General features: G+C 50.8%; 1 protein-coding gene across 11 annotated transcripts in view; it reads left to right on the plus strand.

The window, feature by feature from the left end:
- The window catches only part of TACC2 (transforming acidic coiled-coil containing protein 2), a 234451-nt gene that overhangs the window by 99588 nt on the left and 111030 nt on the right, over positions 1-23833 (plus strand). For 8 of the 11 annotated variants that reach the window (XM_047761104.1, XM_047761099.1, XM_047761102.1 and 5 more), the window contains one exon: positions 16138-16263. The exons of the other annotated variants lie outside the window; for them this stretch is intronic. In XM_047761104.1, the coding sequence (XP_047617060.1) occupies positions 16138-16263 (126 nt within the window). The remainder of the gene's footprint in view (positions 1-16137; positions 16264-23833) is intronic. 11 annotated transcript variants of the gene reach the window in all.

Consider the following 23833-nt stretch of genomic DNA (forward strand, 5'->3'; position numbering starts at 1 on the left):
CAGGACCCAGCCCTGCGCCATCCCCGCTGGGCTCATTCCGAGCTGGTGTGGTCCCACCCGGTAGCGCGGGCGCTCCCCTGGTGGGCCACAGCGGCGGGTGCATTAGCCATAAAACTGCGCTGGATTTTCTCCGAGTTTGGGACTTTTAAATTCTCAAATAGTTACGTCACCCGGGCGAGCGCACTTCAGCGCTCGGGCGCGCCACGTGACCCGCCTTTGCTTCCCCTTGGCGTCCTTGGCTCCCGAGGCCTCGGGGCCGGGTCTTCCTCTGCCTTCGGACGGACGTCCTGGAAATGCGACTTCAAACGTAGTGACTCATGCGCGGGTCCCGAGAGCTTTCTGCAGCAAAGCTGTTGCATGGTGTGCTTGCAACCTTTGTGGTCCTCCGCAGGGCTTGTCTTTCCTTAAAATGGCATCGTCCTCACCGTGATATTATTACTGTTATCTTTTGCCTCTGTCAAATGCCAGGACAGGAAAACGTGGGAGTGGGTTGAGGTACAACGGAAATAGAAACTGAAAATGCGTCTCCGAGTTGGACTGGGGCGGTGGAAATAGAAGCCGACCCTCGGGAAGGGCAGCTGGGGGCCTGGTTGGTGTGGGGGTGAGTGTGCCATGCATATGCACACGTGACTGTCCCAAGCCCCTTCTCTCATATTTCATGGAGAAGTAAGGGTTCTAGTGCAATTTTCTACCTGTTTAAGGGCAGAGTAAGGTGCAGCTCTGTTATCAGGTACAGAATTCTGTTCCTGTTTCTCTAGGATCCCCTACTGAGGCCATATTTCAAAAGCTGTCTTCATTATAACTGGGAATGACTGTGTCTGGGGTCTTGTCTTGAGGCTAAATTTCATCGTGGTTTTCATCCATCCAGATTCACTTATGTATTTCAAAGTTAGTCTTCGCTCGTGTTTTTAGGGGGCCCATTTGGACAGGTGATGGAACTCAGAGGGAGAGTTTTATTGGCAGTTGTGACATGAGGGACCTCCTGGAGCGGTTGGCTTTCCTGTTCTGAGGTGGAGCTGGGAGCTCCCCCCAGATAATGGGGCCAGTTGTGCTGGGCAGGAGTGTGGAAGGGGGTGAATTCCCATGGGGCTCCTTGCAGGCTGTGCCCAGGGCTTGGGCATTCTCCTCTGAGGCGAGTTGGAGCGGGAAATAGGTCAGGGACTGCCCTCCTTGCGGAGATAACGCAGCCAGCTCTCAGCTACCCAGAGCCTCCTCTTTGGCTCCTGCATTGTCACTGGTCCCTTCTCAGAAGTTAATTCCCCAGTCTCAGGTAGGCCTGGCACCATGGCATTCCCACTGATGGAGGTCCACGGTGCCGGTGGGCCCCTCGGGAGAGCTAGACAGAGCTGGCCTCTGGTCCCTCTGTTCACCTCCACCCCTTTCCTCTCTCTAAGCCTGGGCCCTTAGAATATTTCAGCTGAAAAGAAAAAGATCAAGGTTTCATTTTACGGATGTGGAAAGGGAGACTCAGAGACGTCCAGGGTCTTGGCTGAGGCCACATGGAAAGGAGGGACTCAAACCCAGGACCTCAGACACCTGGCCTGGCGGCTGAATCAGGCAGTGGCTTGGGTTTCATTTCATTTTGTATCCTTGTTATTTACATTTGTCATTTCTATGGAGACAGAGAGTGCTCTGCTGGGGTTTGTGGCACCCCTCTACAAGAGTGATGGGGGGAGGGTTGGGAGTAAATGGTGGCTGAAGTAGATAAGACCACCCCTGCTTTCGGGAAGGAGCGTGTGTGTGTGTGTGTGTGTGTGTGTGTGTGTGTGTGTGTGCAAGTGCACTCGACCTGAGCCTACACACATTGTGCAGACTTTGCAGTGAGGAGAGTATCCCAGGAGGGGATTTCTGGACATGCACGAGTGTGTTTGTTTTTTAAAAAAATTTTATTGAAGTATAGTTGATTTATAATGTCGTGTTAATTTCTGCTGTACAGCAAAGAACTCAGTTATACATATATATATTTTTTTCTTTTTCATATTTTTTTAGTTGTCCCGGTGACTAGAGGGGTCACTATGGTAAGAGCCCGAGATGCTATGCATGGGTGGGACAGTCCTGCACAACCAAGAACTGCCTCACCCCAGATGCCAGTAGCACCTTCTGTAGAGGACACTGCAAGGGGTTTGAGCAGTTGGGAGAGGCCAATTCTTTTTTTTTTTTTTTGCTTTTTTTAGGGCTGTACCTGTGGTATGAAAGTTTCCAGGCTAGGGGTTGTGTTGGAGCTGCCAGTCTACACCACAGCCACAGCAACTCGAGATCTGAGCTGCTTCTATGACCAACACCACAGCTCACAGCAGGGTAGGATCCTTAACCCACTGAGCAAGGCCAGGGATTGAACCTGCAACCTCATGGATACAGTCAGATTCGTTACCACGGAGCCAAAACGAGAACTCCCAGAGGTGATTTCTAATTGGGAAAATGAGAGGTGGGGTCTGTGGGCTCCCTCAGGCTTCAGGTTTGCCTGAGGCTGGAAGAGACTGAAGGTGGGTGTCAAGAGCGTGTGTGTGTGTGTGTGTGTGTGTGTGTGTGTGTGTGTGTGTGTGTTCTCCTGAGACTCCATTCCGCAGCCAAAAGCAAATGGTTCTTGAATTCACTGTGATTTGAGTTTAGCAAGCTCTGGCACCTTCTACACACTCAGGAGATGGTTTAGGAAGCTGGTGGTAGAGTGGCTGACTAGTCCCCGTGGGAGCAGCAGATCTAAGGAGGACTGGGTGCCCTGCTCTCTCCTGCTATGCTCTGTGACATCTGTCTGGGTGGCTGGATTTTGTCTCCTCCTCCTCCCCCACTGAGGTCACAGTCCTTTGTTTATAACCTCTGTAATCGTTTTCACAGCAATTCACTGAGGTGACCAAACAGCCCAAGGATTATGAAATTATTGGGGAGAGATGAAGATATGAAAAGGAAGCTCTGGGGAAACAAGTTTGTGAGAAAGTGCCTCTAAAAATAGAGTGTGGGGGGGGGCAGACGAAATTCTCGAGGAACTCCAGGACAGTGATCTGTGTGATGGGGGTTTCATTTCGGATACACTGGGTATCAGCTGCCACCCCCCTTCTCGTCCGAGTTGGTCCACTCTGGTGTGAGGTTTGAGTGGGTCACTTAGAAAGTGTGTTCAGGGTTGCCAAGAAAAAGACAGCAAAGTTCCCAAGATGCTTTTTCCCCCTGGGCTGCAGAAAGGCAGTGTAGAGGAAGCTCTGAATTTCGAGGCAGAGATTCCGTATTTGAATCCCTGTCTCACCCTTACCAGCACTGTGAGCTTGAGCAAGTCCCTCACAGCCTCTGAGCCACCATTGCCATCTTATTAGCACTGGGGACACCTCCCCTGCCCCCCCTGGCTCACAGAGCCATGGGGGCAAGTGAAATCATGTGCATGGAAATCCTTGGCAAACTGCGAAGTGCAGTGCAAATGGAAAGTCATGCTAATATTGTTCACCTTGTTATGATTAAAGGGATTTAATTAGCGGAGGTAGAATGCCTAACACCTCCTGTTGCTTATTTTCTGGGGTTTTTTTTTTTTGAAAAAAGAAAATTGGAAATTAAGTTTTTTAATTTTCAAACTTGATTTCAATACTAAGTAGAAATACAAAAAGTTCAGCTAATCAGGATAGATACAAAAAATAATACCAAGAAATCATAGTCAAATAGCTGAAAAAGTGTAAGCTTATTTTTGTTATTTTTTAAAACTGGAACGAGGTGTGCTTGTCAATGCAGATCTCTTTTATTGGCGGTGGGGTTTTTTTTGGGTTTTTTGGCCCTGCTTTCGGCAAGTTCCTGGACGAGGAATCAAACCTGCACCACAGCTGTAACCAGAGCCGCAGCAGTAATAACACCAGATCCTTAGCCTGCTGAGCCCCAAGACAGCTCTCAGATCTCTTTTATTTGGAACCTGGTTATTTAGGCTTCCTTTTGGTCCATCCTCCCTTGTTCTGTCACCCCCCTCCCCTTTTTTCGTCTCTTGTCTTTTTAGGGCCACACCTATGGCGTATGGAGGTTCCCAGGCCAGGGGTCGAATCAGAGCTACAGCTGCCGGCCCACACCACAGCCACAGCAACACCAGATCCGAGCTGCTTCTGCGACCTACACCATAGCTCACGCCAACGCTGGATCCTTACCCCACTGAGCGAGGCCAGGGATCGAACCCACAACCTCATAGTTCCTAGTTGGGTTCATTTCCACTGCGCCACGGACGGGAACTCCACTCTCCCTTTTAATTGTTTATTTATGCTGTCCCTAGAAAGCAAGTCAAAAGAAAAGAAAAGGAAATGCACGTCATTTTTGCTTACGGAGAGCAAGTCTCGGGGGGAGAAAAAGGAGAGAAGGCAGTTGTTCTCTGGTTGGCTGGGTACAGTCCCTCTGGTCCCTCACTGACTGCTTGTGTCCAGTGGGCCCTCTGTGACATTGAAAACGTGTGGCTCTGGACCAGCATCCTTGGGTTTAAGCTCCTGAGGGCATGACAGGGGTTGGTTTCCTATCAGGACTTTTGCCTGATGGGGGCCCATTCCCAGTGGGAAGAGGTGTTTGGAAGTTGGGTCATGTCTTCATCAGGAGCAGCTTTTCTGTCCTTCTTTTATTGCCAGGACCCTCCTCCCTCCAGCCCTTGGCCTGCCCCCTGGCCACCTGCTCTCCTGCTGCCTGCTTCACAGGAATCAGGAAAAGGTCCAGTGTTCTCTTGCATGTTTTGACCCCTGGCCCCAGAACCTGCATTCCTCAGCTCCCTGCTTCCAGCTCCCAGGTTGTCTAAGCTTGGCCACATGCTAGGGTCTCTCTCCTCGGGGGCTGACCAGACCCTGCCTCTTCTCCCAGGCATCCTCACAGCTGGCTGGACAGGGCACATTGCCTGCAGTGTCTTCTTGGGTCTGTGACCGTCTGCCTTGACTCCTCTCTGGAACAGTGGGTACAGGCCTTTGCTCCTTGCATGAGACCTAGACCTCTCGTTGTGGTCCATGGGTAGCGAGAGCTTATGGAGGTGATTTTGCTGCTTGTGTGTGTGCTTTTGGAATCAGGGAAAATCTGTGACTGTCATAAGATATTGACAATTCCAAGCGGTTTTTAAAAAAACACTGAAATTTGGGGGAATTCTTGTTGTAGCTCAGCAGTAAGGAACCCGACTAGTATCTATGAGGACTTGGGTTCGATCCCTGGCCTCACTTAGTGGGTTAAGGATCCAGCATTGTCATGAAATGTGGTGTAGATTACAGATGCGGCTCAGATCCCAAGTCGCTGTGGCTGTGGGTTAGGCCAGCAGCTGCAGCTCCGATTCACCCCTTAGCCTGGAAACTTCCAGATGCTTCAGGTACAGCCCTAAAAAAACAAAAACAACAACCACCACCAAAAAAACCACTAAAATTTTGGAGTTCCCCTGTGGTGCAGCAGGGTAAGGATCTAGTGTGGTCACTGCAGTGCTTGGGTCACTGTTGTGGCATGGGTTTGATCCCTGGCCTGGGAATTTCCACATGCCACACTCAAGGCATTTTTTTCAGACCTCAGCTTGATGATGAACTGAGCTCCCTCCTCTTTGAAAAAGTTAGAGAGGAAGCTGGCTCTGGCCTGAATTAAATGGAAGCTAGACAGCTCTGTTGACAGCAGCAGTTAACATCTTTCTGTCCTTGCATCCATACGTTCAACTAATATTTTTCACACATCCACTCTTTGTTAAGACCTACAGTGAGAGTGACACTATGCTTTATATATACCTTTTACTCATATTTCTTTTAATAACCTTTCCAAGTTACACAATGCACCCCCATTTTACAGGTTCAGAAACTGAGGCTCAAGAGGTTCATGAACTTGCCTAGGACCACAAAAGCCTAGTGAATGGCCAGGCTGGATTCAGGCTCACGTCTGCCGCCCCCAGAGCCGTGCTCTCTGTGCTGCACTGGCTGTCCTGCTTGCCCACCCAGTGGAGGACTCAGTTTGATTTCTGTGCCCAGTTTCTGGTGACCTTGAGGCACCTGTGGGTTCCACGCATGGCCCTTGGGAGAATTAGGCAGCCTCAGCTGGAGTCTTGACCCCGAGGTGCTTCCCTGCCCAGCAGGCACATACCTTGGCTTCGTGCTCTCTGATCAGGGGGCAGCTGTGTCATCACTTACCTGACCATGCAGCGTCTCCCAGCAGCTGGATGGGCTTATTTGTTTGTCTTTTGAAAAGAACAGTGACTACTGTCTCCCTGCTGGGGCTTCCTTGCGTAACTTCTTTCTCTGAGCTTTTCATAAAGCCCAGTCCCTGAGCTCCTGAACCCTAGAGGTGGAGGAATGACAGGTCGATTTTAAGTCATGTAGGAGAAGAAGGTTCCCCCTCTGAGCCCCCACCACCAGTTCTCCCTGGGAGCTGGTCATCCCTGCCATCCTAACCCAGAATCTGGCCCCTCACCGAGGCACCAGGCCAGCCGGGCCAAGGTGGGCACTGCCCAGAGCCTCCTCCACACTGTCCGTTTCCAGCCAGCCCGGGGGCTGCAGCCCTAGAGCCTCAGGGCTTTCAGATTAGAAAATCAGGGGGCTGGAAGGGACCCTAGAGACCCGCCAGTCCAGACCTGCAGCCCAGGATGGGGGGAGGGAGGGGAAAGGTCTTGCCCTGCGGGCTGTTAACACCCTTTCCCACTGAGCTGCTCTGCACCCCACTCTCTTCCTTCCGGATGTTGAGAGAGCTGCGGCCTGAGACGGAGGCTGAAGAGCTGGACAGAGCTCAGCTCCCTATGGCCTCGGGTAGAGTGAGGTCCCTGCCCAGGGCTCAGTTTGCTCTCCGTGACATGGGCTGTCACATCGCTCACAGTGACAGAGTGCACTGTGAGCACAGTGCCCGGCACACAGTAGGTGCTCATAAACCTCGATCCCCTTCGCTTGTTGCCAGGTCTCACCCGTGGTCCACGACCCCAGCTGATGCGCATCTGGGGCCTGGGGTGGCTGAAGGGGCAGCACAGACCTGAGGGCGCACACCTGGCCAGAGGCGGTGGGAGGAGGGGCTCTGTGCCTTGAAAACACGAATTCAGTGTGTTCAGGGGAACAGCGCACCCTGATGTGTTTGTTATGACTGATGCCGTCATTTGTGCAGCACTTCCGTGTGCCAGGCTCTTTGCTACAGAAACCGTTACCTGACTGGTTTCTCCCTTTCCAGGCAGGGTCCGCCCTTGCCCTCTCTGACAGATGGGGAAGCCAGGGCTCCGAGGAGACTTTCCACAAGGTGGCACAGCTCTCCGTTGCTGGAGGGGTGTTTAGATGCTGGCCTCCTGTCACCTGCTCTGTCCTGTGTCTCGGGGACGAAGGCTCTGTCTCAGACCGCTGAGGGGGAGACCTGGAAAGGATGCTCCTTTGTGCCCATAGGCTCCCCTGTCTCTACTGTGGCTTCTCACCATTGCCAGCTGGGTGGTGCCCAGCTCCTAACCAGCTGACAGCTCCCGAAGATGGAGACTTCAGAAGATTCCATCTTGCTCATTTATGACAGGCTTTGCTTTGCTTTTCAAAAAAGGGGTGAGCCCCTGTGAGCAGCACTGGGCTGTCTTTTATCTGTGTTGGGGAGACCTACACCAGCGTTTCCCAAAGGATGATGCCCAGCTGGACCCTGCTTGAGCTTGGGGCTGCCTGGTTGTTGTGAGTTATATATTACTCTGTGTTAGAAAGGGGAAAATAGCACATCAAAACCACAGCCCCACACTGGTGTTACTACTTAGAAGGACGTACCTTTATTTAATTTGAACAACTGACTTCATTGAAAGTGAAGTACAGGACTTCCCATTGTGGCTCAGCAGAAACAAACCCAACTAGCATCCTTGAGAACGTGGGTTCAATCCCTGGCCCTGCTCAGTGGGTTAAGGATCCGATGTGCCATGAGCTATGGTGTAGTTCGCAGGTATGGCTCAGATCTGACATTGCTGTGGCGGTGGTGTAGGTTGGCAGCGATAGCTCTGATTTGAACCCTAGCCTGGGAACTTCCTTAAGCCACAGGTGCAGCTCTAAAAAGAAAAAAAAAGTGAAGTGTAAAGTAAATAATAGTACAGGAGTCTAAGGTGTCACGTGTGAAGCATGCAGTTAGTGACATGACTTTCCAACCGATCAGATGCTCAAAACCCAAATCTGTTTGGATTGTTGCCCATGTCCCACACCTGGCACTGGGTGGATGCCGTGAAGCTCCAGGCACGGCCAACTCCAACTCCCCTGCAATTGCCGGAACTCCACTGACCCAGGGCTGTTGCTCCAGCCCCTGGCCTGCATTTACCCTCCCCTCCAATTACTCTCTACTCCGCCTAAGTGCCGTCTCCCTGGCTCGTAAACCTCTAATGCTCCCTGTCACGTAAAACAATAGATTCTCGACCGCCCTGTAAGGTCTTCTGCACGCTGGCCTCGGTGTGCGGCCCGTGGTCCCCTCTGTGCTGCTCCCGTCACCTCCACACTCTGCCCTCCAGCAGCAGGTGCAGGAAGAGGCTCTCTGCCTGCAGGCCTTTTCTGGAGAAAGTTTTTGCTCCTTTCTGAAGTAATTTATGACTCACAGAAAAGTGCACAGAACTCCCCTACTCCCTTTGCTCCAATTCCTGAGTGGTTGTCATCTTACCTGTGTGCTCTGTCACCCCCTCTGTATGTGTAACATATGGATGGAGAGACATGACCCATTATCCTTCCTCTTTTTCGGAATCGTTTGGGAGCAAATTGTAGACACGAAGCCATCCCCATCCAAACAAAATCAAACACTCTAGTGTTCATTTCCCCCAAACAAGGACCTTCCTGGCACACCACCGATACAGCCACCCTGTTGGAAATTGATATCTGTCACCGCATCACCCAGCATTCAGAACCCATATGGATTCATCCCAGTGCGGTCCCTTCCCCACTCTGATCCAGGATCCAGCCCCCAAGGATGCATCACATGCTAAGTTACCTGCAGCCTCTCCTTCAATCTGAAAGAACGCCTCCATCTCTAGCTGCGTTTCATGACCTTTCAGAGGACAGCTCTTTCTTTTTGAAAAAATCCCTCAACCCCTCTCCCTCCGAAGTCTCCTCATGACCAGGCTCTGGCTGTCATTTGGGGCAGGGATCCCACGGAAGTGATGCCATGCTCTTCCCAGCAGTTCTCACCCTGGGGCGCGTGGTGAGGACCATCTGCCACCGGGGGTGTCATCCTGCTCAACCTCGTGGCCGGGTTGGTACCCATCGGGGTCTCCACCATTGTCATCATTTTTGCCTTTTTTTTTAGGGCCGCACCCACAGCATATGGAGGTTCCCAGGCTAGGGGTCGAATTGGAGCTGCAGCCACCAGCCTTCGCCAGAGCCACAGCAATGCAGCATCCGAGCCGCGACTGCAACCTCCGCCACAGCTCACAGCAACGCCAGATCCTTAACCCACTGAGCAAGGTCAGGGATCAAACCTGCGTCCTCATGGATACTAGTTAGATTCGTTTCTGCTGAGCCACAACGGGAACTCCCATTGTCATCATTTCCCCATTTGAAATCTGTCCGTATCTGGGGGAAGGTGCTCCAGGACCACACCACTGCCATTTTCTTCTTTCAACCTCCACGCACCTGCCTCAGTGTCCTTCAGTGGCTCCTGCCTGAATAAGAACCTGCCCGATGGTTCTTTTTTTTTTTTTTTGGTCTTTCTTTTGTCTCTTTAGGGCCACACCCGTGGCATGTGGAGAGTCCCAGGCTAGGGGTCTAATCGGAGCTGTAGCTGCTGGCCTACGCCACAGCCACAGCAACGCCAGATCCAAGCTGCGTCTGCAACCTACACCACAGCTCACAGCAATGCCGGATCCCTAACCCACTTAGCGAGGCCGGGGATTGAACCCACAACCTCATGGTTCCTAGTCGGATTCGTTTCCGCTGAGCCATGACGGGAACTCCTGCCTGATGATTCTTAAACGGCGGGTTTTCTATTGTCATCACTTCTTCTCCATTTAGCAGTTGACATTGCGCTGTAAAGAGGAAATTTCCCCTCCTCCCATGTATGTATTCGTCTGCATCTTTTTATCTATGTGGATCCTGGATTATTACTTTAGTCAATGGGTTTTAATCTATTGGTGTCAGTAATTTTTTTTATGCTGAAGTAGTCCCAGATCAGGCCAGTGGCAGCTCTTCGAGATGGTTCTTCTGTCCTTTTGACATGACTTCTTTTAGCAGACAGAGGCGGGAAGTAGTTGTGTGTAGTATATGCATGAGTGTGTGTGCATGCACGTGCACACACACAAACACGCGCATGCGCACACACACACCCCCTCTATAGCTCCATCTAGTATTTATCTGATACTTCCGATTACTTCCGAGCCCTGACAGTTATTTCAAACTTGATTCCCTTTTGTATATGCAAGTCTTACTCTGTGTGAACCTGCTCCTATTATCCTTGAGATAGTTCTTTTTCTTTTTCTTTTTTCCTTTTTTCTCTTTAGGGCCACTCCCATGGCATATAGAGGTTCCCAGGCTAGGGGTCGAATCAGACCCTCAGCTGCTGGCCTACACCACAGCCACAGCAGCAATTTAGGATCCTCAATGCACTGCCTGAGGCCGGGGATCGAACCAGAGCCCTCATGGATACTAGTCTGGGTCATTACTGCCGAGCCACGATGGGAACTCTGAGATGGTTATTTTTCGGCTCATCTCCCTGTGGGTGACAATTTTTTTAAAACACTGGTCCCTCCTCCCTGCCTCTGCAGCCCCTGTCCCTTCTCCTGTACCCCTTCCTTGCCCGAAGTGACGCCTCACTGGCTTTCCAACCAAACCCTCAGGGAGAGAGGGAGGGAGAAGCATTTTTTAAATCTGGAAAAATCCCTGAGCACACATCTGTCTGTTGAAGCACTTGGCTTGCTTCTGTCCCCTCTGAGGCCGTTCCCAGATCGCCCCAGCCTGAAAGAAGCCCCCCCTTTCCACGATCACTCGTTCTCTTATGACCACCTCTGACGTCTTCCCTGCGTTAGACTTTCCCCTTGCCCCTCGGTTGTTTAGCTTGTCAACCCTGAGGTGTGCGATCCCCATCTTTTTAAAGCTACTTTATTGAGGTGTGATTGCCATGTAAAAAGCTGTGCGTATTTAATGTATACACTTCAGAGAGTTTGGGGATAGGTACATACCTGGGAAACCGTCACTGCCTTTAAGGCCACACCCATAATCCTTCACCTCCCCAAGTTTCCTCCCGCCTCTGTTCCCATTCCTCCTGCTGTCATTAGTCTTCTTAATAATTTGAACCCCATGTAATTGAGCTTCGTCCTGGCCACAGAGCTCTTCTTGTGCGCAGGTTGTGCCGCAGGTATGAGCTTTTTAGAGCAGAACGTGCATGTCTTCCTTTATGAAGCAGAGCCCGCTCTGCCTCGAGTCTCTGAAGGAAGGTGACTCAGAGCCCTCTGGAGAAGCACTTGTTGATACAAGCCTCCCTCCCTGACATTCCAGCGGGAAGTCAGCCCTTTGCCGGCCTAGTGACTAAATTTATAGTGGGTTGGCCCCCGCAGCTGGTGGCAGCAGCTGGTGCTTAAAAGCTCTGGCGGATTTTTTTTTTTTTCCCTCTGAAAAATATCTCAGTCTCTCTCGTCCCAGCACCACCACGAGCAGAAGTCGGAAGCCGTTTATAGCCTCTACCCTGGGTCTGTGTCCCTACGTCCCCAGAAGTCAGGTCTCCTCTGTCCTTAGGCACCTGGAGCCTGACCAGATCCCTGCGAAGTGAGAAGGATCCTGGGGCTGATACACAGTGTGCCCTTGGCAGTCTTTCTTTTAGCAAATTGCATATGGTTCGACATAATGTGTACGTATAGATACACGTATTCGCATATTTTTAAATAATTAAGATTACGTTGAGTGGGAGGTTTACAAGCCTTTCTCTGAGCTGATTAACTCTTGGTTTACGGCTCTTCTAACACTCCTGGTGCGTAGTATATACCAGAAGCGAGGAACTGGCCCCTGAAACCAAAACGACATGGGAAATTAACTATGCTGCACCAAAGCCAAGCAGGTAAATGAGTGAAAGATGCAGAGAACTGGAAGAGGCATAACGTAAAAAAGAGTCGGGGAGGTGGAGGCAGAAGTGCTGGCTCACAGCCTGTGAGTGAGAGGCCACAGTGAATTTGCCGAGTCGGGTGCCTTCCCTGAAGAGATGGAAAAGTTAAGCTCAGAGGAGTCACCTGGCTGAGATCCCAAGGTGGGGCTGCTCCGGAATGCAGCCCTCTTGACTTCACACACGATTGTGTTTTGAGTGCCAGAGCATACCGCCTCACTTAGGTCATGGTCGCGCAAGACGCTGATCACGTGTCATTGACAAAGTGTTTAATTATGCTCAGGATAATGTGTTCCAAAAAAAAAAAAATCGGGGAAGTATCCAAAACTCTTTGAAAAATAATGCCTTCCCAAAGAGTTAAAGTAAGTCCATCCCATAGAGTATGTGGACAGATAGAGGTATCTGCAAAATTCTCCCCCGGGACCTCATTTTCCCCAGTAGCACCTATGGAGGGGAGGGGGCCGTGGCTGAGTTCCTGTCCTGGGGGGAGGCTGACAAGCCTGGGTCCTCCTGTGGGAATGTGTGGATGTAGAAGAGGGGGAAAGACAGCCTTGTTCTGCTTGTCACACTTAAAAGTTTCCTTAAATAGCCTTTCCCATTTCTTTTGCTTAAAAAAGCGGTATGTGTTCAGCGTGGAACTAGAAAACAGGTACATTCAACGAAGAAGAAACAAACACTCATAACTTCACTACTGAAAGAGGGTTAGCATCAATACCTTGGTTTATTTCCTTCCCCGTGGTTCGATGTTCATTCACTCTGCTGCTCGCCTTCTGTGTGGGTGTATACACATGTGCACGTGTACACACATACATACATGTCTGTATCTGTTGATGCACATAAAATCTGGATCCTGCTGCCAATACTTTTCTAACATATTTTCAGTTAATAATGGATATGTTTGCCACTGGCTACACACAGGTCTACCTTATTTTTTATTTTTATTTTTTTTATGGCCACACCTGTATTGGAAGTTCCCGGCCTGGGAATCGAACATGTAACTCTGCAGTGACCCGAGCTGCTGCAGTTGGATTCTTAATCTACTGCTCCACACAGTAGAGACTCCTGCCATATATGTATGTATATCTACTCCTACTATATATATATATATGTGTGTGTGTGTGTGTATATATATATATATATATATATATATATATATATATATATAGTCTTTTGTCCTTATAGGGCCGCACCTGCGGCATATGGAGATTCCCAGGCTAGGGGTTGAATCGCAGCTGCAGCCACCAGCCTGCACCACAGCCATAGCAACTCGGGATCCAAGCTGTACCACAGCTCATGGCAATGCTGGATCTTAACCCACTGAGCAAGGCCAGGGATTGAACCCACGTCCTCATAGATCCTGGTCAGGTTCGTTAACCACTGAGCCACGACAGGAACTCCCTACCTTATTTTTTTTACTGGCTGCAAAGGAGTCTGTTCTGTGGCTCTGCTTTAACTTGATTGACGGTTTAACTGTCCCTGCTCTCGGACCTTTTTGTTGTTTCTGGGTTTTTTTTGGTTTTGTTTTTTGTTTTTGCTGTTGTGGTCACAGCTGTGATCAGCATCTCTGCTCACACCCTTAATTATCTCCTTAGAATAAATTCTTGGAAGTAGAATGGCTGTGTCAGAGGAAACAAAGTCTTTTATGGTTTTCAATGTGTGTTGCCAGGACTCCCGGGCCGTGTTTTCCCGCTCAGGTTTTATGACTTTGGAAAGTCGCAGTGGCCTGGCGTTTAGGACTCTACGAGTTGTGATCCAACAGACATCCAGAGGCCCTGCCACCCTCCTCCTCCAGGCGCGCCCTCTGCTTCCCTTCACCCTGCACCCGTTTCTCTCTGACTCCTTGGGTGCTGTCATCACAGGGCTCCAGGGTCACGTTCTGGGGGATTTGGGAGGGTGGCCAGGAACCATGGAAGCAGAAGAAGGAAGGATCCCAAGATCCTGGGGAATAAATAGGAAGGTGTGGGCACGAGCATGTGCCAGTCCGCTCATATTTAGAACAGTTTTGGGAAATTCTCCCTGGGCCTCCCAGCCTCCTACTCGTCTCATTGCCAAGGGCAGCACATTCTGACTGAGCGTTTGGTAGAAGCTTTGGGCTGATTCTTCAGTTTAGGAGCGAGTCCCAGTCCCTGGACCTGGCCTTGTGATCTGGCTCCTGTCTGCCTCGCCCGCTCCTGGTCGTCTTTATCTGCGCTCCAGCTCAGTGATCCTTCTGCGTTCCTCCAGCCTGGCACACTCCTCATTGGTCTGGGGCTTGCAGATACATGGGCCCTGTACGGTGGGCGCTCCGCCCCTCCTTACCCCATTCTTTGGGACAGAGCCTGGTAGGGTGGTTGAGGAGCCTGGCTCCTGGGATCTGACTTGACTTTGTATCCTGCTTCTGCCCCTTACCAGCTGTGCAACCTTGGCCAAATTCCTCAGCTTCTCTGTGCCTTAGTTTCCTTATCTAGGAAATGGTAACAATGGGAGTTCCCGTCATGGCTCAGCGGTTAAGGATTCCGACTAGGAACCATGAGGTTGCCGGTTCAATCCCTGGCCTTGCTCAGTGGGTTAAGGATCTGGCGTTGCCGTGAGCTGTGGTGTAGGCCAGCAGCGACGGCTCCGATTTGACCACTGGCCTGGGAACCTCCATATGCTGTAGGAGCAGCCCTAGAAAAAGGCACAAAGACAAAAAAAAAAGAGAGAGAAAAGAAAAAAAATGGTAACAATGCTAGGACCCACCTCTCAGGGTCGGTGTAAGGATCAAATGGGGTATATGTGTGCACACTTAGTTAACTGTTCCTGGCACAGGGCGTCAGCAAACGTTCGCTGTCCCTGAGCTGGCCTGCTGGCCTCAGCTCACGACTTTACAAAGACATTTTTCCTGACTCTCCCGCCCCCAGCTCTAAGCCCAGACTTCCTAGTTGATGCTGTCATAGCCATTTGTACCTTCTTTTCTTAGCAGTTAAAACAGTTTTCCCTGGATAAAGAAGCATTTTTAAAAATATTTGACTGATGCTGAAGACTGTAAGCTCCCTGCGGGCAGGGCCCAACTCTTTCTTGCTGGCAACATTGTTATTCAGGCATATCTGCTCCAGGAATGAAGGTAACTGAGCTGAGGTCATTAGAAGGAAAAACTCATGGCCTCCCTGGTAAACGAAGATGTAACCGATGGTGAAAGAGGCTTCCCAGTAGAGTGAGCACTTGTGTGTCATCAGTGACAGTGTCCCGTGCCCTGTGTCCCTCTGAACTCTCAAAGCCAGCCTGTTCTTAGAGGTCATTTAGTGACAGCCTTCTCAGTGGGTGAAGGACCAGTGTAGTTTTTCATTTCTAACTCACCGTAGATCAAAACTTTGGAAAATATAGTTCAGTGCATTAGTAGAAAGTTAAAACTCAAGGCCAGGGTTTCTCGACCTTGGCACTGCTGACCTTTTGGATCAGATAACCCTTTGTTGTGAGGCTGTGCTGTGCACTAGAGGATGTTTAGCAGCATCTCTGGCTCCTACGCACTGCATACCCGTAGCACCTGCCCCCGCCAGCTGGGACAACCAAAAATGTCTTCAGATATTGTCAGATGTCCCCTGGGGGCAAAATCCCCCCCACTTGAGAACCACCCACCAAGACCTACAAAACACAAATCCTGACTTTCATTATTAGATTCAGCAGACCGAGTCCCCGTCGTGACACAGTGGAAATGAACCCAACTAGGAACCATGAGGTCATGGGCTCGATCCCTGGCCTCGCTCAGTGGGTTAAGGATCCGGCGTTGCTGTGAGCTGTGGTGTAGTTTGCAGACGTGGCTTGGATCTCGAGTTGCTGTGGCTCTGGTGTAGGCCAGCAGCTGTAGCTCCAATTGGACCCCTAGCCTGGGAACCTCCATCTGCCGCGGGTGCAGCCCTGAAAAGACAAAAGACAAAAAAAAAAAGAAAAAAAAGATTCAGCAGACACAATGACTCTACCAGGTTGTTCTAAAGGTTTCTTAAGCTTCACTCCAGGTGTCTGTGCTGCCACATCATGGGCTGGTACCCCGTCCTTCCTGGGCCAGCGCCATCCCTGGGCCACACTTGCAGTAGCACCAGTCTCTTCCTGGATGGAAGGGGAAACTGAGGCCCTGCTCGGGGCCCAGATGAAATGTGCTGTGCAGACGCGTTCAGGACCTCCAGGAACACTGCTGAGCCTTGCTTTTTCCTCTCCTCTCCGCAGTTCACCTGTAGCAGATGGTGTCATCCAGCCAGCTGCCCTTGAAGACCTGGACATCCCACCCTTAGCAGCCTCTTCCCCCGAGGGTGATGGCAGTGGCCTGGTCTCCACGGCTCTGACAGCCCAGAGGTATGGCCCATGGCTGAAGGCAGGACCCCAGGGCCCCGTCGCTGAGGCTGCCTCCCTCCCCTCCCATCCCCACCCCCCTGTTTCCCCATCTGGCTGCTGCACCCCACACAGGTGTGCACACTCTCCTGCAGAGGGGCCCCTTCTTAGGGCCTTAGGAATGAGCCGAGGGGACACCAGAAAGAGCCTCCCCCCACCCCGCCCAACAAAGGCCATTTTATTTTTTTTATTTTTAATTTTTTCCATTATAGCTGATTTACAGTGTTCTGTCAGTTGTCTGCTGCACATCGAGGTGACCCAGTCACACATACATTCTTTTTTCTCACATTATCAAATGCTCCATCATAAGTGACTAGACATAGTTCCCAGTGCTATACAGCAGGCTGTCATTGCTTACCCATTCCAAAGGCAATAGTTTGCATCTCTGAACCCCAAATTCCCAGTCTATCCCACTCCATCCCCCTCCCTCTTGGCAACCACAAATCTGTTCTCCATGTCCATGATTTTCTTTTCCGTGGAAAGGTTCATTTGTGCTCTATATTAGATTCCAGATATAAGTGAAATCATATGGTATTTGTCTTTCTCTTTCTGACTTACTTCACTTAGTATGAGAGTCTCTAGTTCCATCCATGTTGCTGCAAATGGCATTATTTTGTTCTTTTTTATGGCTGAGTAGTATTCCATTGTGTATATATAACACATCTTCCTAATCCAGTCATCTGTTGATGGACATTTAGGTTGTTCCATGTCTCGGCTATTGTGAATAGTGCTGTGGTGAACATGTGGGTGCATGTGTCTTTTTCAAGGAAAGTTTTGTCTGGATATATGCCCAAGAGTGGGATTGCTGGGTCATATGGTAGCTCTATGTATAGTTTTCTAAGGTACCTCCATACTGTTCTCCATAGTGGTTGTAACAAAGGCCATTTTAGAGTTTTGTTTCCTCGAGCTCTTATTTAAAATAGAAGTCCTCCAGGAGCGATAGTGTGCTATTTATACCTTTCAGGGGAGCGACTTGCTGCCACTGGCCGCCCAGGGCCCAAGCTGGGTTTTCTGCTTGTTTTCTCTGCCTTTCGGTCGAGGGCACAGAAAAGGGGAGCCGAGCCAGCAGCACACGGGCATGGGGCCAGGTCCTGCACCTTTGCTCAGTGGTTGGACCTGGGGGGCTCCTCCTGCCTCATCTTCCACCTGGCTGCCCTCACCCTGCCCTGTGTGCCCCCCACCCACATCGCTGCTCTCCGGGTACAGGGTATGCGGTGCTTCATCCCAGACTCAGACTTCTGCCTGAGGGCTTGACACTTAGTTTATGTAAACCAGGCTTGATTGCAGTCAGCCAGCCTCAGGACTCGGCTTAGATGCCGCTCCACAAACACATGCGCGTGCGCGCGCACACACACACACACACACACACACACACACACAGAGTCTCTCTTCCTCTCTCTACACACGTCTGTATGTGTCTCTCTCTATATAGCATATATTGTATATGTACATTTTAAAATTCTATTTGTATCAGTAAAACAGCTGCTTTTGCCGGGTAGCTCCAGGGAACAGTAGTGAATCCAGGGTCCCTCCTCCCCAGGCTGAGACAAGACCTTCCCTCTGAACTCCTGCAGCCACCCCCCTCACAGAGGCCTAGAAATTATCTGTCTCGAAGGCCCTTTCTTTGAGGGAAAAAACTGGATCATTTGCAACCTCTGAACCACAGCACCCAGCCTGGCCCTTGGGGAATGTTGGTGAACTTGAACTGGATTAGAGGGGCCTCCTTCTCCACCCGCTAGGGGGCCAGTGTGTGCCAACCACCCCCCAGGCTCCTCTCTTGGGGGGGTGGGAGGGTGGTCAGTTCCTACCTGGTTCCTCTGTCCTGCTGGGACAGTGTCGAGAGGCCCCCCATGAACTGGGAGGAGGTTCGCCTGGTGGAGGAGAAATACGGGGCTCCTGTTGACACAGCAGGACACTCCAGGCCACAAACAGATACTGTTAAGGCAATTGAATGTTGCCATAGAATTCAGAGTTTCTGTTCCAGGGGGAATCAACCATAGTTCTTATGTACGTAACATCTTTTTTTTTTTTCTTTTTAGGGCTGCGCCTGCGGCATATGGAGGTTCCCAGGCTAGGGGTCCCATTGAAGCTGTAGCCACAGGCCTATGCCACAGCCACAGCAATGCCAGATGTAAGCCACGTCTTTGACCTACACCGCAGCTCACGGCAACGCCAGATCCTTAACCCACTGAGCGAGGCCAGGGATCAAACCCGCATCCTCATGGAGACAAGGTGGGGTTCTTAAGCAGCTGAGCCACAATGGGAACTCTGAGTTTAACTTCTTGAAAGAGGAATCCTAGCTGGGGAACAAGACTCTTGGCACACAAAGAGTGTGCAGAAGCTTGGCTGGTTGGTGGAGACAGGGGGGATTGGGCAGCCTTCTGCCAGGGCACCCCCTGACCCCCGAAGTTTTAGCAAGGCTGGGGAGGGGGGCTCCAGCTGCAGCCAGTGGGGCTTATGCTCCCTTCGTGAAGCCTGGAGGGGCTGGGACCATCCTCACCCGGTGCTCAGGGGACTCGGAGGGCCGTGGGAGCAGAAGACACCAGAGGACTGGCCGGGTGGTTCTCTGGAGAATTAGAGTCCGCTTGGGGGTGTTACTGGTGCTTCTAAAGTCCCCTCCCACCCTGGGCCCGTGTACCTTAAGTGACTTGCCCCAGGCCCCACGGTTGTCCAGGGGTGTCTGTTCTTCAGGCTCCTGCTGAGGGCACTTCCTCAGCCCCAGGCACCATGCAGAGCATCTCTCTGTAAATCGTCACAGCAGCCCAAGGAGGCAGTGGTTCTCTTAGGACTGCTCTTTATAGATGAGCAGACACTGGCTCAGAGGCACTAACGTGTTCAAGGACTAGTCAGTGGCTGAGCTGGGGTTTGAAGCAGGTGCAGCCTGGCCACCAGGCCTGGTTCTGAACTTCTCCATTGGCTACAGGGAGCCAGGTTCCCTCTTCCCCCGACGCCACAGGATCCCTCCTACATCCCTGGCCGTCTCAAGTCCGAGAAAGACATGAGGAAAGAGGTTGTGTCACCTGTGACCGTGACCAAGAGCGATCACAGGAGGCAGGAAGGAACCGTGGCCAAGTACAGGTTGTATCAGTGCTGACGACTGCAGAGAGACAGCGGTGAGTGATGGCTTGAAGCAAGATCTCAATTCTCTGCTCAGGAATTGAACCAGGGCAGCTGGATGAAAACCAGGAATCCTAGCACTAAGACTAGCTAGAGGCTATTCTTTTTTTTTTTTTCTTGGTTTTTAGGGCTTCACCTGTGGCATATGGACATTCCAAGGCTAGGAGTCGAATTGGAGGGGCACCTTGGTGGCTTATACCAGGGCCACAGCAACTCAGGATCTGAGCCGCATCTGCAACCTACACTACAGCTCATGGCAACACTGGATCCTTAATCTACTGAGTGGTGCCAGGGATTGAACCCAAGTCCTCATGGATCCTAGCTGGTATCGTTAACTGCTGAGCCACGAAGGAGACTACAGAATGGTCTTGATTCTTGCCCCCTGTTGAAAGCAAGAATGTTTCAGGAGGCAAAGACTGAAAATAGGTATAAAGATTATCATTAGAAGTACAGTCTCGTCGTGGCTCAGTGGTTAGCGAATCCGACTAGGAACCATGAGGTTGCAGATTTGATCCCTGGCCTTGCCCAGTGGGTTAAGGATCTGGCGTGGCCATGAACTGTGGTGTAGGCCGAAGATGCGACTTGGATCCCACGTTACTGTGGGTGTGGTGCAGGCCAGCGGCTACAGCTCTGATTCGACCCCTAACCTGGGAACCTCCATATGCCATGGGTGCAGCCCTAGAAAAGACAAAAAAATAATAATAATAAAATAAATAGGGAGTTCCCGTCGTGGCGCAGTGGTTAACGAATCCGACTAGGAGCCATGAGGTTGCGGGTTCGGTCCCTGCCCTTGCTCAGTGGGTTAACGATCCGGCGTTGCCGTGAGCTGTGGTGTAGGTTGCAGACGGGGCTCGGATCCCGTGTTGCTGTGGCTCTGGCGTAGGCCGGTGGCTACAGCTCCGATTCAACCCCTAGCCTGGGAACCTCCATATGCCGCGGGAGCGGCCCAAGAAATAGCAACAACAACAACAACAACAACAACAACAACAACAAGACAAAAATAAATAAATAAATAAATAGAAACACAGTACAACATGTGGGAGAGCCCAGAAATACAGAGTATTAGTCTATTGCGCTAAGGCAGAAGTAAAGCAGTAATCTACACCCAAAGGAGTCGTGAGGGTGCTGGCGTCCCCCTGAAGGAGGGGCGAGCCAGAGAGCTGATTTAAATGGCTTATATGGGACAGTTCTTCCGCGTCTTTGTCCTCCTTTGGCCAATTGTCTTGTTTTATCTTTCACACCCAACCAGATCCAGGGCCCTCCCCAGTCTGCATGCGCATCTTTTGGCCGAGACGGAGTCCAAGGCAGAGCTTGGCGGGAAGGGGATCCAGACTTACTATGGCTGGGCGCCCCCTCCCTTTCTGACCCAGAAGGGTCTCTGCGCGTGATCCTGAGGCTGTACGGGACCTCTGGGTTCTCTCCAAGCTGGGCTCAGCCCCGCTTTGGATCTTTCGTTACAATTGTTTAACAAGTTCACAGGAGACAAGTGCCAGTGACTTGCCTTGTGCCATCATTTCTATCTTGAAGCATAGACAGGTGGCTGGTTATAAATATTCATCCCGGAGCCCGCCTACCTCCTTCCTCAGGAAGTGCAAATAAGAGGCTAGTTGCAAGTGTCTCTCCTGGAGCCCACATACCTCCTGCCTCACTGAGAACTCGGCCAGTGCTCTGGCTTTCTTTCCCAGTGGAAGAAGACTCAGGCAGACCTCTGTGCCGACTGAGCGATGTGGGTGCCTGGCCAGTGTGAATGTTTGTCCAGAGTTGTATTGTCCTGTTTTGACTGGAAGTTGGTGGAAAAGAGGTCGTTCTGATAGAAGCAGGGATTGGTCTGGTTTGGGTCACCCATGCTCTCTCCAAAATACAGTCAGTCCATGTCATTTGAAGATGCCGTGTTTGTGAGTTTGCCTCCTCAGTGAGAGTTATTGGTAACTGCTATGGTGTGGTTTGATCCCCAGCCTGGGAACTTTCGAATGCTGCGGGCCTGGCCAAAAAAATAAAAACTAATATAAAAATAAATTCAAAAAATAATTCAAAATTTGAGTCGTCCAATGAGCATGCTCGCAGCTGGGGTGGAGCACGGCAACCTCTGGCTTCTTGCTGCAGCCCTTGTGCTGTAAACAGTCCATTTAGTACCTTTTTGTGAGTTTGTGCATTTTGTGGATGGTTTAAAATAATCCCCAAGCGTGGTGCTGCAGTGCTATCCGGTGTTTCAAAGCGCAAGGAGACTGTGATGAGCCTGATGTGGAAAATACTTGTGTTAGATAAGCTTCATTTGGGTGTGAGTTATAGTGAATTCACCTTTCAGTTGCCGACTGTATATTAAAGAAAGTGTTTTTAAACAGAAACACACATAAAACAAAGTTATGTATTGATCCGTTGACCAAAATATTGTGACCAGTGGCTCAAAGACCCTAACCCCATACTTCCCCAAGGAGCAAATTAGTATTTGCTAATTCAGTGTCTGCGGTGATTTTATGGGACATAATTACTGTGAATAAAGAGAATCCACTAGACTTAGCCTGGCTGCTCTGTGGGTGTAACTAAGAGGTGGTGGTGGTGGTTTTTTAAACCTCAGAAATGACCTTGCCTCCCTGTCTTAGTCTGTTCCTGCGGCTGTAACAAAACACCATAGCCTGGGTGGTTTATAAACAGCAGAAATCATTGCTCACGGTTCTGGAGGCTGGAAGCCCATGATCAGGGTACCAGCGTGGTTGAATGAGGGCTGTCTTCCTGGTTGTAGATGTCTCATTGCGCCTGTACCTGGGGGGAGGGTCTGGGGATCTCTCGGGGGCCTCTTTCATGAAGACACTGATCCATGCATGAGGGCTCCACTCTCATGACCTAATCACCTGCCAAAGGTCCCACCTCCTAACACCATCACATTGAGCTTTGGTGTTTCCACTTAGGAATCTGGGGTGGGGGGCACAAATATTCAGACCATAGCACCACCCAAGGACCCCCGAGCCCCCCGTCCACTTCCTGTTCAGAGCAGGGACAGGAGAGGCAGAGGGAGGGGCAAGGAGATGGATGAAAGCATGAAATGAGGGAAGGATGAAAAATGGGCAGGCGGGAGGCGGCAACGTCCTCTCTGGGGGCTGGCCTCCCCACAGAGGCAGGGTGGGTACCTTAAATGAAAATGTTGACTTAAAGTAGAAATGTGTTAAAATTTTATTAAAACAAGAAAAGTGGGGGGAAAAGATTAGAAAAAACAAACAAACAAAAGAGAAAAGAAAAGTGGGGCTAGAGCATTTTCTTTACGTCATCAGAGAAGAAACAGAGCAGGACTCTTCCCTCCCTTCCATCACCAGTAATTCTTTGGTGCTGCATCTTTCCCAAGAATTCTCCTTTCCGAGCAGGAGCAGAGCGAGGGCGCATGTGCAGTCCCTGCAGCAGGTCTCGAATAAGATGAAAGGGATTCCGAAGCTCCCCCTTCTATCCAGTTAAAGCCACTGCAGCACATCACACTTGCTCCTCCTTTGGGAACAACCCCTGAGGCTGCTGTAAATGGTTAGACTTCCCGTTGGCTTTTGGCATCCCCGGATGGCGCAGAAAGCCAAGTCCAGACCCTGTAGAACATTCTAGAAATGACTGGCTTGTCCGTGGCCAGTCCTACTCCCTTCTGTTCAATATTTGCTTTTCATTTCTTTTTTTTCTTCTTTTTAGGGGTACACCTGTGGCATATGGAAGTTCCCAGGCTAGGGGTCGAATTGGAGCTGCAGCTGCTGGCCTGTGCCACACCATAGCAATGCCAGATCTGAGCTGCATCTGCCACCTGTGCCGCAGCTTGCAGCAATGCGGGATCCTTTAACCACGGAGCGAAGCCAGGAATCAAATATGCATCCTCATGGAGATTAGTCAGTTCTTAACCCGCTGAGCCACAACAGTAACTCCAATATTTTCTGTTTTTTAAAAATAAAGCAGCAGAGTTATTTCTCAATTGAAACCGTCCAGCTGTACTACCACTAGTTGAACAGAGCAAAACAGGGCACCCTGGTTTCATCTGGGAGCCTCCTGTGCTTTTCCATAATCAAGAGTCCAAGCAGAGGGAGCCCCTCTAGCCCTGAAGCAATCCTGTAGACACAGCTGGGAAACTCTTCACCTGACTCTGTCCGTGGGGTCCAGATGTTAACATGCCTCAAAGTAGCCCGGTCACGGCACGGATTGCTGCTCCATCCCCAGAGCGCCTGATTCAGGAGGTGCGTTCTCAACAAGTTCCCAGGTGCTCCTGCTGGTCTGGGGTCCACACTTGGAGGACCACTGGGTTAGACAGGATCCAGATGCTTTTCCCCTCACCCGTCTGGCTGTTAACAGCTCCTCAGGGTAGGAAACACCTGACCCAGCAGCTGGTGGCTGAAGTGTCTGATCTCTGCCCCCGGACAACGGGGCCAGGAGGGGGGATGGTGGTAGCCTCACTGGT

This window comes from Phacochoerus africanus, chromosome 15 (genome assembly GCF_016906955.1).
Source record: "Phacochoerus africanus isolate WHEZ1 chromosome 15, ROS_Pafr_v1, whole genome shotgun sequence".
In the NCBI taxonomy this organism is placed as follows: domain Eukaryota; kingdom Metazoa; phylum Chordata; class Mammalia; order Artiodactyla; family Suidae; genus Phacochoerus; species Phacochoerus africanus.